Below are 19066 nucleotides of genomic sequence, written 5' to 3'. Positions count from 1 at the left end.
TGCATTTATATAGTGGTAGATCATCTCACCAAATATGCTCACTTTTTCCTATCACCACTACTTATTCAGTTGTTCAGATTGCAGATTTGTTTTTCCGAGAGGTGTTCAGATTGCATGGTTTCCCCAGACTACAGTGAGTGACTGCAATAGCTGCTTCATGAGTCATTTATGGCAGGAATTGTTCAGACTGCATGGGATAGAGTTGACTCCAAATACTGGTTACCACCTAAAGACTGATGGTCAAACTGAGATTGTGAATAAATGGGTGAAGGGTTATATGTGGAGCTATGTTTCTTCACAGCTGTGGGCTTGGCCGAAGTGGATAGATTTATGTGAGTACAGTTATAACTCCACTCACCACATGACTATAGCTAGGATTAGTCAGTTCATCATTGCGACTCTCGTGAACTGACGGTTTGATTTGAGGGTCTTTGTGGCTGACTTGCTACTTCTAGTAAGTCAATTTTGGGTTGATTTCAATTTTTAGCAGTGCAGTGGAGGCTCACATGTTTGGTCATCATCAGCAGTTGATTGGGTAAATAAATGGAGTTCATATAATAAATTATTAATGAAGCCTTTTATTATTAAGAGACTCTTATTTCATGTTATAATTTGAAAGTGTAAACAAGAAGCCTCTTAAGTGAGAGGTTGATTGGAGAAGCTGAATTACAATTAGAGTTATAAATATGACTCCATGCAGAAAACTGATCATCCCTATTTGCCTATAGTTTTTGATATATTTTTCTTTCTGGTGAGGGTTTGAAGTTTCATAATTCTTAATGATTGATTCCTCTTGATCTGTGCATCAATTTGTTGTTGCTGTATAGCAAATTGAATTGTATTCTGCACTGAAATTCAGCGTCTAAGTTCTCAACCTTCAGGACTGTAATAACTGTGAATTGAGGATGAGTTAATGTTGCAATTAGGTGTCATTTATCTCTGCAATTTTGCATCAATATTTCTGTTATTTATTCCTAGCTGGGGCGGCATTCTTCCTGGTGTTTGTCATTTCCAATTGGGCGTATAAATTTCCATCTGTCAGTTTGCATTCCAATGCCGCTGCTAGGCATTTATGTGCTCCATCATCCACGCCTTGTGTGTGAGTTTCATATGCCAGCACAGGCTTTTCCTGACTGGCCGCGATTGGTGCTTTTTTCCCTGTGGTGATCAACATTTGGCTGAGTAGCGTTGTTACCTGCTAACGGTGTCTATTCAGAGCTGGAAATTGCATATGGTTATCCTCAAATCTGCTGCAAATTGATAGCTACGGCAATCACATATATAGGTTCAATTCAATCTGTTTGTAATTCCAATTAAAGAAGCAATAAATTACAATTTCGTCATTGCAGAGTTTAATTAGAAGTTGTTATGTTAGCAGTGAATTTGCTTGTCATTTCAGTATACATTTCAATGTTTATTATATTTGAAAATTCAAAAAAATCATATAATCCAAAAACCAAAAAATATTGCAAAACAAACACAAAAAATACATATTTCTCTGGCATTGCTAGTGTGAGCCAGCAGGGCTCTTACATTTTTTAACCCTGTCGGACCAGCAGGCGAACTGGATCAAGACCAGGTAGCAATTCGTACCCATGCTGATCCGACAGGGTAAACCAGCAAACCAGGTAACTAAGCTTCTAAATCATGATAAAGATGCATATATACATCTATCAGTACAAATGGTCATACAAAACAAGGGTATGCAATTTATCTATTGCATGAGTTCATTTTGTTACCTTTCTTTCAAATATAACACATTCTCTATGGACTGCTTGGTTCTACTAACTTGCATATAAAGTAATTCTCCTCTATGTGAGTCATATCACCAAATACTACCTATTTAATAATGATTAGGGAAATATATTTGAAAGCATCACCAACCTTTAATAGTCCCTGCTCCAAGATAAATCCCATTATCATTGGCACTGCAGTGAATACACCTATTTGAAACAAAAATTGAGCATTGAGAGCTGCCTCTAGTGCTGTGTCATCTAATTTCCCAGCTACTTTTACAATAGCCTCATCCAAGCCAGAGAAAGCCTGCCAAAGAACTCAAAAGATTCATATGGATCAAAATTCAATACTATAGCAAACAAACAAATGAGGTACTTTTTTTCTATTAATTGGTCTGAGGTTTTCAAATGAACTCCATAAAATTTTATAAAAGGATACATGAACATTTAATCTAAAAAGTGAACCCATTTCAAGCTACCCTAGAATTAGACTTGGAGATTAGCTTCATATATATGCTTCCATGAAGAATTAAAAAGGATTTGGCCTCGCAAACCAATTACAAATGTATTAAAATTGACAATTGCATAGTTTTAACAGTGACAAGTATCAAAAATTTCATCATTTATTGCCAAAAGATACTCACCAGGTACGCTCTTCCATAAAGAAATATGTAAACAGTCAGGACTGTCAGCTGCATCAAAAATCAATGTGTAAAGCTCAGAATTTGCTCTTCACAAATCTTCAAAAATTAGAACCTGAAAAAACCAATGTGGCATTATGAAGTTCAACAAAGAAACTAAAACTCAACAGCGATACAATGATACTAACCATCGTGCAAACATAAAAGCCAACGGTAGTAAAGTAGAACGACAACATCCTGAAGAAGTCGAAAAGCTGTCCAAGCCTATATACGTCTCTGCTCAAGACCTGTTCTCCATTGCCACCAGCAACTTTACCCTCAAATAATGCAATCTGGTTAAGTCCAACATCTCTTCCCTTTCCAACCTGTTACAAATGTCATGTTTACAAGTTGATATCTAACAAAATAACAAGTCACTATTGGAAACTGTGGATAAAATTTACAAACAAAAAACAACCTGGATATATTCATGATGGGTGATATTTCCCTGTCGTAATGTAGAATTGAACCCTGCATAAATACATAATTAGCCACCACATCTTTCCCAAATTCCTTTTCACAATTAATGTTTTCACAAGTAATTTTTTATTTAAGATTTGGGAAAGACATAAGAATCTAGCACACTTGATACTATACCAATCAAAGTGCAACATGTTTGCAAAAAAGCCCTAATAACCATGCCCAAAGTATATCAATGTGCAGTATCATATAATTAGAGACAGTAGAAGATGGAATGCAATGAAGTCTGCTAATACAGTGAACTTTTACAAGTGCAGGAAATCAATGGCTATTACTGCCTTCAGAATCTGAACTATACATGCATGGCCACCAACACAGACTATTCAGCAAGTGCAAGAGTTCTCGTGTATATATGTACAGCAAGCTTTACAAAGCATTATAGCATAAAACATGGAAAATTTTGCAATTTCTTGGGACTCGAGCAACAGCATGACTTTGCTAATTTCCTCAATTTTAAGCTAAATTTGGGCACGTGATTTAATTTAATTCAAACTGATTAAACCACATAATTTTTGCAATTCACTTGCCAAAACATCACATATTCCATTTTGCAGATATATTTGCAATTCTTGCGGCCAAGTCTATTTCTCTGAATCCTAAACCTATTTTTTTCCTGATTAAATCAGGTTTATTCCAAAAATCTTGATATTTAGGTTTGCTACCATTTTCCCGAGATGTAATTTTGTTACTGTCATAAAAACTAAAAAGTACATGTGCAAGATATTTTGCATGAACCCCAACCAAACATAATTACTGGCCTAGGGAAACACCTTGGCCAGAGGAAATAGGAAGCTATGGATGGGATACCAGGATATAAGCTGTTATAATTGATTGCTTCTACCAAACGCAGCATCAACTAATGGTTTAGTATTGTGATGTTCCTCTATGTACACACATCAAGATTAGGTTCAAGCTCAAATGATATACGAATTATAGCATTGTAAATTGATTGAAATAATACAATATATTAATTCTAAATTTTTCAGAGTTCTAAAATAAAACGACTTCGAAAAGTACAATCTCTTCATGTAAACTCATATCACCTTTACTTCCCTTTTATTTCATTTAAGATTCTAATATTAACATTTCTTCTCTTTCAATAGGTTTATCAATACAATTTCTATTCAACAAAGTCTAGAACTTTATTCAACAGAAAAATACATCTCCATCATTTGCCTTTTTGACGACAGACAATCTATACTTTAAGCTAGCAATGATAATAATGCTAACAAATGAAACCCCTTTCAGTACTTGGACTTAATTGTAATGTCCCCTTTTTGGGACATTACAAATATTAAAGGCATATTAAATACAATCTTAAAATTGACTTGGAAAGCATGACTCAAAATTTAAAAGGTCAAGTTAACATTACAAAGTGGGCGAAAAGGACAAAGAGGGATAAAACGAAAGGGAAGGGAGGGAGTCGAAGAGTCACAACTATGAAGATAAAAGGAGATGAGACTCATTCATTTGAAATGCTTGGTTTATTATTCAGATTTCAGTTTCTCTCTTGGAAGAGTAATCAGAAAGCTTCATCTTTCAGCTAGTATGAGGATGTAGCCCCCCGTGCCGGCAGACAGTGAACGCAAACCCATTGTCCTTGGAGATGTCACATCAGGTGTCTCGCATGTGCTTACAGGTTCTTTACTTAAGCTTTCCAATCTGACTGTCAAACTGTGTTTAAGATTGGATTTTTTAGTGTTGGTTATTGTATTGTTTATGTATAATGCAATAACGTGTTTTGAGGAGTTGTATAAGGGTTTACTGGTTTTTTATATTATGGGTTTGTAACGCATTTTCATATGCTCAAGTCCCAAATATTATTTTGGAAAGAACGGATTATTGTCTTGTGGAGAATCTTCTGGTTTTATCATTGTATCGTATTACATTTGCCTGTTTGAGTTTTGAAATATTATATTCAAGAAGAAGCTGGATTAATATTTGGTGGAGTTTTTACTGGTTTCGATTCAGTTTTGTAAGACATCTGCATATTTTTAGTTCTGAATATATTTTTAGGAAGGATCGGGCAAATATCCAATTTGGGATATTTCAATGGTATCAGAGCTAAATGACCTGCCAACCTATTGGGTATAGAGCTATCATCAGAAAAAAAAAATTGCAGAAAGGTTTTTGCCAGATATTTCTATGAATTTGTCTTAACTAGCACACATATTTGAAGAGAAGTCATTGTTAATGCTTTTTAAAGACAACTCCGAGGGTTGAACATTAATAATTTTATGGAGGCTCAATACAAAGAGAAGCTCTTCTAAGTTCTATTAATGTTGGATGCACTATTGATGTTGGAGTATATAAAATCTCTCCGTGGAAGCTTTAAATTTTTTGGTGTCATCAATGAAAACTATGGTTCTCAATGGATAATGCATTGATTTGGTGGGTTCTGACCGTTGTTGACGTCACTTTTAGTGAAGGTGCAGGAAATATTTTTATTTTGAAGTAAAAGCTATGATTGATTTTATCAGGCTTCTATAGTTTTGTATGGCATTGATTTAAAAAGAATATTAATGAGTTGCATGTTAATATATGCTTCATCAGCTTATATTTCTATCTCGTAAAAAGAATTCTTATAGGCCAATAGTGGCTCAAGCCTAAATCCAAGGTTGTTATAAATAGTTTGGGTTCCTGTCATGACAGAGATAACAGGTCGGAGTTGGTAACAACAGTAGAACACGGGATTGATGGTGACTGCAAGTAAGTTCTGGGAGAGTCTACGGTGATCACCCAAGGCACGGCATGCTTAATTTGGTTTGACCGTTGTCGACACTCCCCAGTTGGAAATTCGGGCTGCAAGAAATCCGCGCGCATCTCCCAGCCGTCACAGGGTCTAACGGTGGCCTCTAGTGGCAACGGCAAGGTTAAGCTATCCTTCCACTGTCGGCATTCTCCAGTTGGAAACTGGGAAGGAATCTTGATAACTTGTAGAGCCAAAATACTACTCTACAGTGGGAGGAAGTTCTGAAGGTCTGTGGGTGTATATTAGGTGTGCAGTCTAACGGGCAGCGGTAGCAGAGGGCATTAGTTTTGGAACCATAGTAATATTTGAGAAGGATAGTTACATAATTTAGGCGCCAAAAATCAAATTCTAGAGTGTTAATTAATTGTGGTTGCCAGGAGAATTGTCGTTACATCTTCAAATTCTCCATACGTTAATGTGAGGTGTCGACCATATCCATCTTTCAGACAGACCCCCTACACATATATAGGCAGAATTAGATCAGAGCAAGGCACTTATGACGGAAACATCACTACCAGTTGGTATCCGATGTGTCTCTGTTCTATACGTTGGGAGTTGTAACGCTACTTAGGGATTTTTGTCCACCACGGCGCTGCGCTGATATAAGTATTGAAGTAAGTTATCAAGATGCCTATCGGCAATTTTGCAAACAAACAATTGTTCAATAACTATTCATGGGCCTAAGAATTATTGTTGAAGAGGATTCATAACGGCACTTCTTGCTATGACAAAAAATTGCTAAGCTGTGAATTAGATGGTATATGGGTGTCTATTAAGTGTCAGAGTTGTAGAAGTTTTTCAACCTTAAATTTGAGAAAGATGAAAGCGTTATTTATCATCAATATTTGATTAATTCATAGCCGCTGTTGGAAACAAAATTTTGGAATATATGTTGGAAAATGACCTTGATGTTAAAGGTTAAGCATTTGATAATCAGGAACGCATCTTGAAACATTATAGCCGATGTCTAGAATATAGTGTATAGAGTTAGGAAATGGAATGACGCGTTGGGAATATAAAACACGTGCACATTCCGGAATTTGTGACTATTGTTGTGATCACAGGTAGTCTGGAACGAAAGGGGGTATCCATTCTGGACCATGCTACATGTAGAAAGTTAGACCATTCCCGGAAACCAGAACAGCAATGCCCTTGCTGGATATGCTCAGCAATATCTGTGCTCTCATACCAGGCTGTTCGTAAACAGTTGTCAATTGTCATCAGTCAAACTCTAAATTTCCTGTCAAAATAAGAGTAGGCCTATTACAGTAGTAAGAGAAAGGCTTGGGGACAACTTGATGCACCAAGAACATTGCAAGTTTTTTGAATCTTTCCAGCGGTGTGCACTCATATGTAGGCAAAGGGCATTTCCTCTGTTTGCAGGCTACTAGAAACATATTGCCTGTCGTGGTCAAGGAAGCAGTAGAATATGTTACACAAATTCTGGTTATTTTTGGATTGTCGACTGCTAGTGTGAGCAATGAAATTGGTTTCAGTTCAAAATCAGGAAGAAATTGAGAAGCATTGAATCTTTAGTGGCCACTTACATTAACGCTGCATGTCCTCTAACAAATGAAATCAGTGCAACAGCAAAAGATGACATATGTAATACTAAATTAATTTCAAACACAAATCCTCGATTAGTGGCAATTGAAACAAATTAGTTTCAACAAGGTTTTGGCTTAATATATGCCTAGACAAAAATGAAACTTTACAAGAGGGCCTTACTCGTGTTCAGTATTGTATTATTATTGGCTCCCTAGAAATGTTGATGACTGCCATACTGAATACGAAATCGATTGGCCTAGATTCCCTCGTTGTTTGCACTTAGCGCAATCTATTTTCTTAGGTACCAACATTCAGAAAGTTTAGACCACTAGTAGCAGAAAGCTCCTTGGCTCTTGTCAGCACTTAGTATTTGTGGGGATTTGTTAAGCCATCATTGCAACTGGAATCTATCTAGATATAAAGGCAATCTTAAGCAGTAGATCAAACTACCTCAATTACAAATTTGACAGTTATCATGAAACTACAAGAACAATTAGCCTAGAATCCCAAAGCCGACATAAGAGCAAAAATATTCGACATTTATGGAGAGTATAATGAACTTCCTACCCAAATTCAGAATGAGTTATCATTCAATGATTACTTGGATTTTCATCTAGAGCACCAAATAAGATTGATACGACAAAAATGAAGTATTTGGAATTGGTTCAAGATCTTCTTGCAAGGGTCCTGGGTGGAAATGTGTATGAGGAATTTCCAGCAGATCTAGATCATTGAATAGAGGTTCTTGAAGAAGAAGAGCAATCAACTACCATTGATTTGCAGGCTTCTAGCGACCATGTAGAAGATGCTACTCAAGGTGCAAGTTTCTATGTTGGTGAATGGGAGGTTAGCCTTGACGAGCAAATTGATGAAGTCAGTTGCACACAGGGTAATAGCATGATAGGGACTTTGTATGATGAGCCTTTATATACAAATGATAACCTAACAGCACTTTGGCCTTTGCATGCAAGTCAAGAGAATGGAGGAAAGAAAGCCTCATTAATATTTGTTTGCGATGTGTTTTTTGGTCATTTAGATGGATCTTCACAATGATCCAAGTATTTATGGACTCATAGATAACAAGAATAGAATAACTCTTGCTATTATAGCTTCTCTTGTCACCCTGGCAATATCAATTGTAGCATCTGCACAAGAAGCTAGAGGAAAGAGAAGTAGGCGCATAAGGGATGAAATTCCATTTTATAAGCGTATTATCCATTCAGATGAGACTGATTGTCATGACCAAATTCGCATGAGCAGGAATGCCTTCTTTTGTCTAGCAAATATTCTTAGGAGAAATATACGTTAATATATTGTTAGAAGAACAACTGGTAATGTTCCTCCATACTCTTGGCCACAATTTGAAGAATCCTAACATTGCCCATAATGTTGGTCACTTGGGGGAGACAATAAGTCGACACTTCCACAAGATATTGAGAGCTACATTAGCGCTACATGCTGATTACTTGATACCTGCTGCTCCAAACACTCCTCCTGAAATTCTTGGGAAGGACCATTTTGATCCCTGTTTCAAGGTAACTGTCTTATTGGCAAATATTTGATTTTTTGACTTTAAATTCTACTAGTGCAAATATAAGTACAAATTATGTTTTTGTAGGATTGTATTGGAGCAATTGGTCTCATATACCTATCACAATCGATGTCGACATACAAGCTAAATATTGCGATAGGAAAGGCAACATGTCACAAAATGTTATGGGTGTGTGTTCTTTTGATTATAATTCCAATACATTCTTGCTAGTTGGGAAGGCTCAGCTGCAAATAGCCATGTTCTTGCTTCGGCTCTCTCCAAATCAGATCCACTGCAAGTTCCCCCTGGTATGTGGAATCATAGATGTGAGTATCGCCGATTAATTGGCGATACGAGATAAAATCGCGATTTTTTGGGGCTGGCGATATAGTCGCCCCAAAAATCGCGATTTTTTTTTGCAGATATTTTCCAAAAAATCGCAGATTAATCGCCTAAAAATCGCGATTTTTTTGCAAAAAATCGCCCACGCCCGGCAGTCACATAAAGTGACGAAAAAACACGTTTTTTTCATTATGTTTTTACATTGCTGAGGGTGTTTTGGAGAGGAGAGGATAGAGAAGGAGTTCTTGGCAAGAAATAGGCAAAATCAAGTGCATTTGGAGGCCTTTTGATTCGATTTCTTCGTTACTAGGTAAGTGATTTGAATCTTTGTTTTTTGTTTTTGCAAGAGATTGTATTATTTTTTCTTGCATGTAAATGGATAAAAATACATTCCTAATTAGTTAGGAATGCATTTGATGAATGTAAGCAAGATTAAATGCATTCATTTGCATTTTTTTCCATTCTAGATCGAATTTATGCTAAAAATTTGCCCTTTTAAAAAAAATTTGAAACCCTAGCAGCTAGTTTGTTTGAATGTTATTTGGATTTCAATTTATTGGTGCTGTTATTGGAATGTTGCTTGAATTCTTTGTTTAACTGTTAACTTTGATCTTGTTATAATTTATTTATAGTTTTTTTTAAAAATTTGTATGTGTAGGCAGCCCGCAGCAGTTTTAAATGGCAGACAAATGGCCATTGACTCCATGCCCCTCAGGCTACATTGGCACCAGGCCAAAGAATGAGAGAGATCAAGCATGGAAATATGCCTATGAAGCACCCGATGAACCAACCAAAGTGATTTGCATTCAATGTGAAAAAGTAATATCCGGGGGCATTTACCGGTTCAAATATCACATCGCAGGGATCTCAAAACATGATACGAATCCTTGTGAGAATACAACAGAAGAAATAAAAAAGTTTGCAAATGCCTTGCTCGCAGCTGGAGAGCAAAAAAAATTGCAAAGAGAGCGAAATAAATTGCATGTCAGGGCAGCCATAGCAGAGACCCAGGGCAGTTTCGTTGATGTTCAGGAGGAGGAGGCAGCCATTGAGAGCATGGTTGGCTCTTATCGTGGGCCGCGTGTCCGCAAACAGGGTGTTTTTTCTTTCACAAGTTCCACTCCCACTCCCACTCCTACACCTCCTAGCACTTCCGCACCATCAGGATCAGCAGGTGCTTCTGGGATAGGGAGCTATTTTGTGCCGAGGCACACACCTGGTGCACAACCTTCATTAGAGGCCACTAGATGGAATAAGGAGGTCCATGACCAGTTGGACAATGCACTAGCAGATTTCTGGGTTTTCAACAACCTTCCTATTAGTGTTGTTGACAGTCCATATTGGGAGGCTTTGGCCACATGGTTGACAGTTGCAGGAAAGGGGTACAAGTCCCCTTCTCGTTTTGTGTTGGGTGGCAGGTAAGCGAATAATTTTATTACACTCGATTTCCTTTTAATTTTTAACTTTTTACTTAGTTCTAAATTTTAATTAATTTATCTAGAAATTAGAATGTTGATTACTAAAGTCTAAATCAATTTTAAATTACTAAGAATCTAAGATATAACTAAATTTTGTTTTTGTAGGCTTATTGGAAATGTTGTTGAGAGGGCCAAAGCATTTGTTGAGGAACAGAAACAAGAATGGACAAAATTTGGTTGCACCATTCTTTCTGACGGGTGGACGGATGGGAAGAGCAGGACCATAATTAATTTTTTGGCCTGCTGTAATGATAATGTGGTGTTCCTGAAATCAATCGATGCCTCCAACAAGGTAAAAAATGCTCAGACATTAGCATTGATGTTGGAGAACATGGTCTTAGAGATTGGCATTGAAAATGTGGTGCAAATCATCACAGACAATGCTGCTGCATATGTATCAGCAGGTAAACCGTAATTTTATGTTGCATGTGCATTGTGAATTTCACAACAAGAATTTTTAATAGTTTGATATATTTGAAAAGTTGGAAACTAATTAGTATTTGCTTTTACAATTGGCAGGAAAACTCCTACAGCAGAGGCACCCCACTCTCTCTTGGACCCCGTGTGCAGCACATGTCCTTGACCTTCTTTTGGAGGACATGGGCAAACTTGAGTGGGTCACTCCAATTGTGGAGGATGCAAGGCGGGTGACAAAATACATATACAATCACCCATGGGTCCTTAGCCTGATGAGAGAGCACACTGATGGCAAAGAAATTGTCAGGCCTGCCGTCACAAGGTTTGCAACGATTTTTTTGACATTGCAAAGCATTCTCGATAATTTGGCTTCTTTGAAGCAAATGTTTGTTTCCAAAAAATGGCTTGCTTCCACATTTTCAAAGAAGAGTGAAGGAGAGAATGTTGTGCGGATTGTGTTTGATAAATATTTTGAAGATAAGGCTGATGAAATAGTAAAGGTAACTACAAAACTTTAAGTTTTAGTTTACACTTTACAACTTTATAACATACTAAGTTTGTAACTCAAGTAAATAATAATTTTGTAACTTGTCAACTAATTTCAAATTTATATTGCAGGTGTCTGAGCCTTTAGTCGGAGTTTTGTGTTTGGTTGATGGAGACCAAACGCCAATGGGTGAACTATATGAGGCCATGGACAAGGCCAAAGAATCTGTCAAAAATTACTACAAGGGGGAAAGCATCAAATATGAACCCATTTGGCAGATCATTGATAGGTGGTGGAATAATCAGCTTCACCAACCCATTCATGCAGCAGGATATTTCCTCAACCCACGTTTTAGGTATACTATAAGCTCATTCTTACTCAAATTTAAGTTAACGAAGACTTGAGTTCATTTTGCTTTCGTAGGGTGTTGGGTGTGTACTAAAATTGGAAGACTTATTTGTTTTTGGTTTTTGGTTTTAGAGCTGATGGTACATATGCAGATCCTGATGGAGAGGTCATCAGAGGCCTAAGTAAGTGCGTCGAAAAGATGGTAACCAGCGAGGAAACAAGAGATAAAATCATCGCTGAGCAGGAGATCTTCACTTCAGCAGGAGGCAAGGTGTTCTCCACTTCTCTCTGCAAGAGAGCAAGGCTTACACAAACCCCAGGTAGTACATTTGCAAACTTCTGAATCTCAAATGCTAAATTAATACTTATGTTTCATTTTTTGTTGTCTATTAGTATTTTCTAACTTGTACAATTTTTGTGATGCAGTGGCTTGGTGGACCACTTGGGGTGCAAGCACTCCAAATCTTGCAAAATTTGCTCTCAGAATCCTATCACAGCCTTGTAGCACATCACATTGTGAGCGCAACTGGAGTTTGTTTGAGGCCATCCACACAAAAAAGAGAAACAGGTTGTCCCAAAAGAGGATGAATGACATGGTCTATGTGCAATATAATCTTAAATTGCACGTGAAAAAGGCGCAACAAGATCCTCCTGGGCCAATCGATTGGGATGAGATAGATCCTTATTATGATTGGACGGCACAGGAGCAGGCTCCCTTATTTACACAGGAGGACATCTCCAATTTGGAGAGGGAGGCCGCGGAGGAGGCTGCGGAGGAGGAAGGGGGTGGAACTGGATATGACATCAATTTGGATGACATCGAGGAGGGCGATGATGAGGATGATGACATTGAGCTTACTGTAGAGGACCTTGACATCTTGCGCGCAGCGAATGTGGAGATACCGACATCTAGTTCTATAGCTACACCACCTCCTGCATTGGCACAGACACAGACACGGGCACAAACCCTGCGGGGTTCTAGTTCTAGAGCTTTACCCTCTCCCGCACTCGCTAGTAAAGTGACTGGGAAGAGGAAGATGTAGTCCTGTATTTGACATTTGTACTTATTTGTAGTCATGTTGATGTGCTTATTTGAACTCTTTACATTTGACACTTTATTTATGAGAATACTTCTCATGTGTTGTGAACTTGTTAGTTGTTAGTAATTTACAACTTGTCACTACTTACTTGTTAGTAATTTACCGATTAATAACTCTTTTTGCATTGATATATATCTAAACATGATTGTTTCTTATGTATTGTTAGTAATTAAGTCATTAGATGCAAAAAAACATTGAATTCTGTAAAAAAATCACATTTTTTTATTAAAATTTAGTGGTTTTTTAGTTCCCGATTTTTTCCCGATTTTTCCCGATTAAACTTTTTCAGGCCTAGGCGATTAATCTCCTCAGGCAATTTTTACATCAATGTGTGGAATCATCTTGTATATAGTGAAGTTTATAAGAAATGTGTGAAGGTTATATCTTCACACTTTATGGGCGTTTGTGTAGGAAATTATCTTTTGGTTGATGCCAGATATCCAAATGTACCAAGATTTCTTGTCGCTTATCGTTGTACGTGCTACCACCTAAAGGAGTTTTCTAGAGTAAATCCGATAAACACTCCACAAGAGTTATTTGACCACCGACACTCCTCAATTCGGAATACAATAGAGTGAACATTTGGCATTTCGAAGCAGCATTTTCATATCTTGAGGCATACGACATCTTATGCAATCACGACACAAACAAAGATTGTATTAGCATGTTGCATATTGCACAACTTCATTACGATAGAAGACGGCATTCCATCGGAAGTTGAAACTGAAGAGGATGTTGAGCATGAGGGGGTAAATGTACCAATACTTGAGACATATGGGATGACTCAACGGGATAGAGATGATTGGGGGGGAGTTTTGAGATGAAATAGCACGGACGATATGGGAAGACTACAGATCCCGAGATCAATTGTACATGAGGCATATTATACATTTTGTTGTATAATATAAATTGAGACATATTTATGACTAGCTTGACAGTTGGAGTGTATTTGAATAGCTTAGTATACTTGGGAAGTTTCTAGATGAATGAATGATTTGAATGAATTATTTCAATTTAAGAATCTGGTGTATAATTATGATTTCTGAATAAATAATGATCTAGTATATGAAAAAATTACTTGTGTCAAGGTATTTGAATATCACTTGTTCAAGGTTATGTAAAGGTAGCATACAAGAAATGTGTGAAGGTTATGTCAAGGTATTTGAATATTAGTTATACATGAATGATTAAAAGAGATTGAAATAGCAAATATGCTTCTTCGATATTTGTAACTAGTTTTTTTGTCCTTGCAAAATATGACTCGTTATATGCAAAATAATGTTCATAATAATGTCCTGTGATGTGCAGAGCAACATGGACTTCTACAGCCCTACTTTTCGACTTTCAATATGTGCAGCAGGTTGATTCAATCTGATATATGGTATATAGTATCAGCCACACCCCACAATCTCTCACCATCCATTATGTCTCAATCATTAGTTTCTAGAAGGTAAAGAATCCTACACTAGTTTTTCTTCATCTCAACTGTAGAACTACTGCAACATGCAATGCTTCAGCTCACTTATTCTTGCTTCCATTATTGACTTTCATGCAATTATTGGACATTCAGATAAAGTATGTAGAGATTCAACGAATGTATAGTTGGGTGGTCAGAGGTTATTGAAAAATATTTAAATAATCTATCTCTATCGTACATGAATTTTAATTCTGTCTCTACAACTATGAATACATATTTTCCACTAAGAAATACAGCAGCCAATACACTAGTTGATTTAGATTTTATTTTCTACAAGTCTAATTGATGTTAATTTCTACTTTTAAAGAAAGACACTATGATAGGTCCTACAGCTCTCTACAGCTCGTTTCCTTCACCTTTTTTCAGCTCTCCATGGCCTCAACAATTTCATATTTCTTTCTTTTTGACTTTCAAACTTATAGCACCCTCTAGCTCACTCAATCCAGTAATGTGGAATCTCTCATCAGCAAAGGCCTCTCATCATTCAAATACTCATTGACATTTTGTGGAACTTCATCAGGGACATGAACTCGTCTACCTTAGACTTGACAGGCCTGAGCATTACCTCATGCGCAACATCTTGTGAGTTCTTCAAGACTGATCAAGCAGCCAGTGCAGCTTGAGACCTTTCTTGTGATATTTGTCTCTGTTCTTGTCCAAAGCATCTAGCAGGGGATCCACCCAGTAGCCATATCTTCTCAAAGTTGCATTTAAAAACCTTATAGCTCTGAAAAATAGAAATGTTTATCTGAATACTTTTTAAAATAACAAATCACATATTATTCTTCACTATTTGTTTTAGTGTGGAAGGCTAATACTCCTCCATAGTGAAGAACCCAATAAAGCAATAGTATACAAGTAGGTATTCCAAAAATCTGAACAAGCAAACTAACAGGGCTGGCTATGATACCAAAGCAATTCTTATCCATTTCTTAGGTGATCTTTCTCTCCAGAATCAGGCCAGTGGCTTCTTCCCTCCCTTATCTTGACAAATCTCAAAGAAAACTTGTTACAGAATGTCCTTTATCTACTCTAAGAGAAAAGGACAATATAATCCCCTATACAATGACTTATTCATGTCTTTACCAAGCCACACCATCGGATATTTCTTCCCTTTTCACAATTAAGAATCCCTCATAAGTTTGGTAGTTAAAAAACAAAATCTGAAATAGACAATGTTATAGAATAGCTAGTTGGAAATGTCTGTATATTCCGATGCCGTTTCCCTAGCACAAAAGATGCACCTTTTGTTTACTGTGAATAGTTTGAAGCAACAGCTGTAGGGAGATTGATTTATTTTTTTAAATCTTTTATGGCAAGGATTGTAAATTTCTGTGCAAACTTCAACCATTTTTTTCACCGGCATCATGACATTTTTGTTAATTTGTGTAGAATCTTGAGGTAAGTCACGGTAAGTCATCATGGTTTCAGTGAGTTTTATTTTTTGGAATACACAGCCGAATCATTTTTCTGTTTTTTTTTTCTTTTTTTAATTCTAGAATTTCACACATTGTCTTACAGAGTGAAGCAAAATATAAGACCCCATTGTATGATGTGACTTTAGCACACAACCTCGTGATAGGGAAAAAAGAAAAACAATGATGCTGCTGTGTGTGGAACTGTGTAATTTGAATGAACAAAATAAATCTGATGGGTGTATGCAAAAATATGTTTCTTGCTTTTTGAGACTGGTGTCCACTTCCCTTTTTATGGATGTTTAATTTCATACAACTAGGTCTGCATCGAAGAGATTTGCAAATCTGAATACAGCTGAAGCTGCTGATTCTTAAAATAGTAATCTTGGAACTGTTCTTGGAGACCAAGGCAAGTGTGTATGTGATATGCCCTGTAAACTGGAGTAAGACCAATTTCCAAAAGAGAATCATCCTCATCCATATCCTCTATATCTAAAGCATATAGACAGACTCTATCACCTGATCTGCTCTGCTCATCTGCTTGCCTTTGCCTGCCTCAAAGCTCCTCTTCCCTCTGCCGAGCAGAAGAAGCTTGCCCAATTGCTAACTGGCCAATTTCTTTAGCAGTAATCCTAATTTCTATCATTCAATACATGTTGATCACAATTCACACACAATTACATGGCTTGTTGACATATTTTGGATGATTCCATTGCCTCAATTAAGTTCTTCTTTACTGCATATGATTCCAGAAGCTCTTTGAGTTTAACGGCAAGGGCACTACCCACCTCTTGGAGCTTGTAATTTTCTTCAGCCAACTCATTTTTCAATTCATATGCATCTACCAAAACCCCATGAAGTTCATCCACACCATTGCTGTCATTTCGATCGGTATACTTGAATTTTGACTAATATTTTGTATCATTAGTTTAACTCTACTTTTGATTTACTCTAAATGACTTTGTCATGTTTATTGTGACATTTCTTTTTTCTTTCCTCTTTTTTGTTCTTATTTATAATCTGATGAATTCTGCAACTTATCAAGTTTCTACTCTTGATGTTTTTTTGGTTTTCTTCAATAGCATGGCTGGAGAGGTGCAAACCAGCAATGTTCCTTCTTCGAATAGGTTCGTATGGTCAAGAGAAATGGAACGCAAGTTCCTTGACTTGCTCCATGAGCAAGTCCAACTAGATAGAAAAGGTGAAGGTGGATTCAAAAAAGAAGCTTGGACCACCATTGAATGACGCTTCAATGAAGAATTGACGCTTAATTTATGTAGGGATAATTTTAAAAATAAACTCAAGGCTTGCAAGATGGGATTTCGAATAATGGAAGATTTGAGAAACAAAAGCAGATTTGCTTGGAATGAAACTACACAATGCGTGGATGCTGAAGACAGTGTTTGGAATGAACTATTGAAGGTAAAATGCTATTTGAAATTCATTTGATTTAAGTATAATTTTATCTTGTAAATCCAGCATGTAGTGCCTCTCCCATTTGACTTCTGTAAGTCATCCCGATGGATGCAACCTTGTTGATCTCTCCTTGAGAAGGGATCGTGATTGGGACCATGAGTGGTCTACACCCTTGAGGTGATTGGATTTAAGTTATTGTATCAGTTGCTTTGATTATGCTTATGGCTGATTTATGAGATTATGATGTGTTAGATGGTTCACTGAAGTTTGGGCCATTGATTACCAGGATTGATGTGGTATCATGATGTTGTCTCGTGATTATCTAGAGATGTGTGTAGAGATTGCACTATGTACTATTACCCTACTACATTGGACTAGGTTCTTGTAGCAATGGTTAGTCATGTTTATGACTGTGTTCACTTCTATGTTTTAAGTGCCTTTTCATGTTGTGTAAACTACCATTATTAATTGCTTAAACAATTAGAAATAGATTGTCCGTGTTGGATTCATTGGTTTTGTGTTGCAAATATTTACCTTGTTATATTCTGATCCGAGAGATATTTGTTACTCATGTTATGTTTTACATTTGAGATGACCTGAGGGTCAGATGTTATACTTTTATTTCAGTATCATAGATGTTAGACTACTATGTTGTTCAGTTGATAATATTGCATGATGATGCCATTTTGAGATGATAGTATATTTTATGATGATATCTGGTTCTCTAGTATTTGGACATATCCCTGATAATGTTATGTGATGGATTTAATGTTATGGTTATTTACTTCACTCTTGCTTCATTATGCTATATGCAAACATCAGTAATGTAAATGGACTATTTCGGTATAAGTGAATAAATGGTTGAATTAGTCATTTAATACATTTATTACTTCGACTATGTTATTATATGCAATTTCGCTTGATCATGTTGTTTAGTGTGCAGGATTTATATTGGCACAAGGAGTTAGTGATTCAACCATTCATATGTTACCAATATCGTTCTTGTATGGTCGACGTATCCCTATTTTAATTGTTTAATTAATCCTTTCGGTGATTATTAAATTCGAACCCATTTCCATTATGTGATTAGACCAATGAGCAAGTCTATGAATTTAGAGGTTCGCATCGTTGCAAAAGTTAAGGAAACTTCTTTGTTTTTTGGGTTTTCAAGCTTTTACTTTTATTGAATTTAATTTCTGGCAGCTTTGCCATGGATGAATTCCTATTTCTAGGAATAGCCTATTTCGTTTGCATCAATTTGGGGTTTAACTAGGTTGGTTGGTTGTTTGCCCTAATTGATTATTCACTTGAAAAGTGAATAAGTATTGAAAAAGGAATTTAATTCCTCACTTCTCACATTCGAATTACAAAGTTTGAGAGCAAAACCCAAAATCCTCTTCATGGGGATTTATTGTTTTGTTCATTGTGGGAGCGCTACAGGCGTGGGATCATCGAGAGGTTGGTCTCATTGGATCCAGCTCGAAGAGACCTTGGAATTATTGTGATTTTCGGCAACTTCTACGGGATTTTTATTTTATGGTTCAGATTCTCGTTTTGCCCTTTTGGCTGTGAGGTAGGGCTCTCTCGTTTTATTGATTCTGCTTCGTTTCAACTTCTGGTTTTGGTGTTTGTTTGTTAGGAGGCTGAGAACTAGTGTTCTCTTCTGTTTTTGTTTATTGGTTCTACCCGGTTGGTCGGGTATGAGCATTTCCCAGTTTTCTGGGACGAGGGTTTGGGGTTTTGCACCGTTATGCTGGTCGTTTTTGCATACAAACTCCAAATCCAAATTTTATTGAATTTTTGTAGTTTTTGTGCCCTAAGACCAAATGGGTTTTAATTTTGATGTTTTTCAATTTTGG

General features: G+C 36.8%; 3 protein-coding genes across 4 annotated transcripts in view; 2 read left to right on the top strand and 1 right to left on the bottom strand.

The window, feature by feature from the left end:
• LOC149563455 (callose synthase 10-like) overlaps positions 1 to 19066 on the bottom strand; it is a 190269-nt gene that overhangs the window by 23733 nt on the left and 147470 nt on the right. For both annotated transcript variants that reach the window (XM_089826706.1, XM_089826707.1), the window contains exons 41-44: positions 2835 to 2887; positions 2566 to 2742; positions 2381 to 2428; positions 1885 to 2043 (exon numbers count right to left, since the gene is read on the bottom strand). In XM_089826706.1, the coding sequence (XP_089682832.1) occupies positions 1885 to 2043; positions 2381 to 2428; positions 2566 to 2742; positions 2835 to 2887 (437 nt within the window). The remainder of the gene's footprint in view (positions 1 to 1884; positions 2044 to 2380; positions 2429 to 2565; positions 2743 to 2834; positions 2888 to 19066) is intronic.
• On the top strand, positions 9748 to 11958 carry LOC149563457 (uncharacterized). Its single transcript, XM_089824200.1, has 6 exons — positions 9748 to 9986; positions 10059 to 10487; positions 10653 to 10951; positions 11067 to 11464; positions 11583 to 11740; positions 11952 to 11958. The coding sequence occupies exons 1-6, from the start codon at positions 9748 to 9750 to the stop codon at positions 11956 to 11958; spliced, it is 1530 nt and encodes a 509-aa protein (XP_089680326.1).
• On the top strand, positions 11939 to 12949 carry LOC149563456 (uncharacterized). The gene is made up of 2 exons (XM_089826708.1): positions 11939 to 12119; positions 12226 to 12949. Exons 1-2 carry the CDS (start codon positions 11999 to 12001, stop codon positions 12840 to 12842), a joined length of 738 nt encoding a protein of 245 aa, XP_089682834.1. The 5' UTR covers positions 11939 to 11998; the 3' UTR covers positions 12843 to 12949.

This window comes from Cupressus sempervirens, chromosome 4 (genome assembly GCF_028749045.1).
Source record: "Cupressus sempervirens isolate cs-2001-9-10 chromosome 4, ASM2874904v1, whole genome shotgun sequence".
Taxonomy (NCBI): Eukaryota; Viridiplantae; Streptophyta; class Pinopsida; order Cupressales; family Cupressaceae; genus Cupressus; species Cupressus sempervirens.
This window is presented reverse-complemented; position numbering and strand designations above follow the sequence as displayed.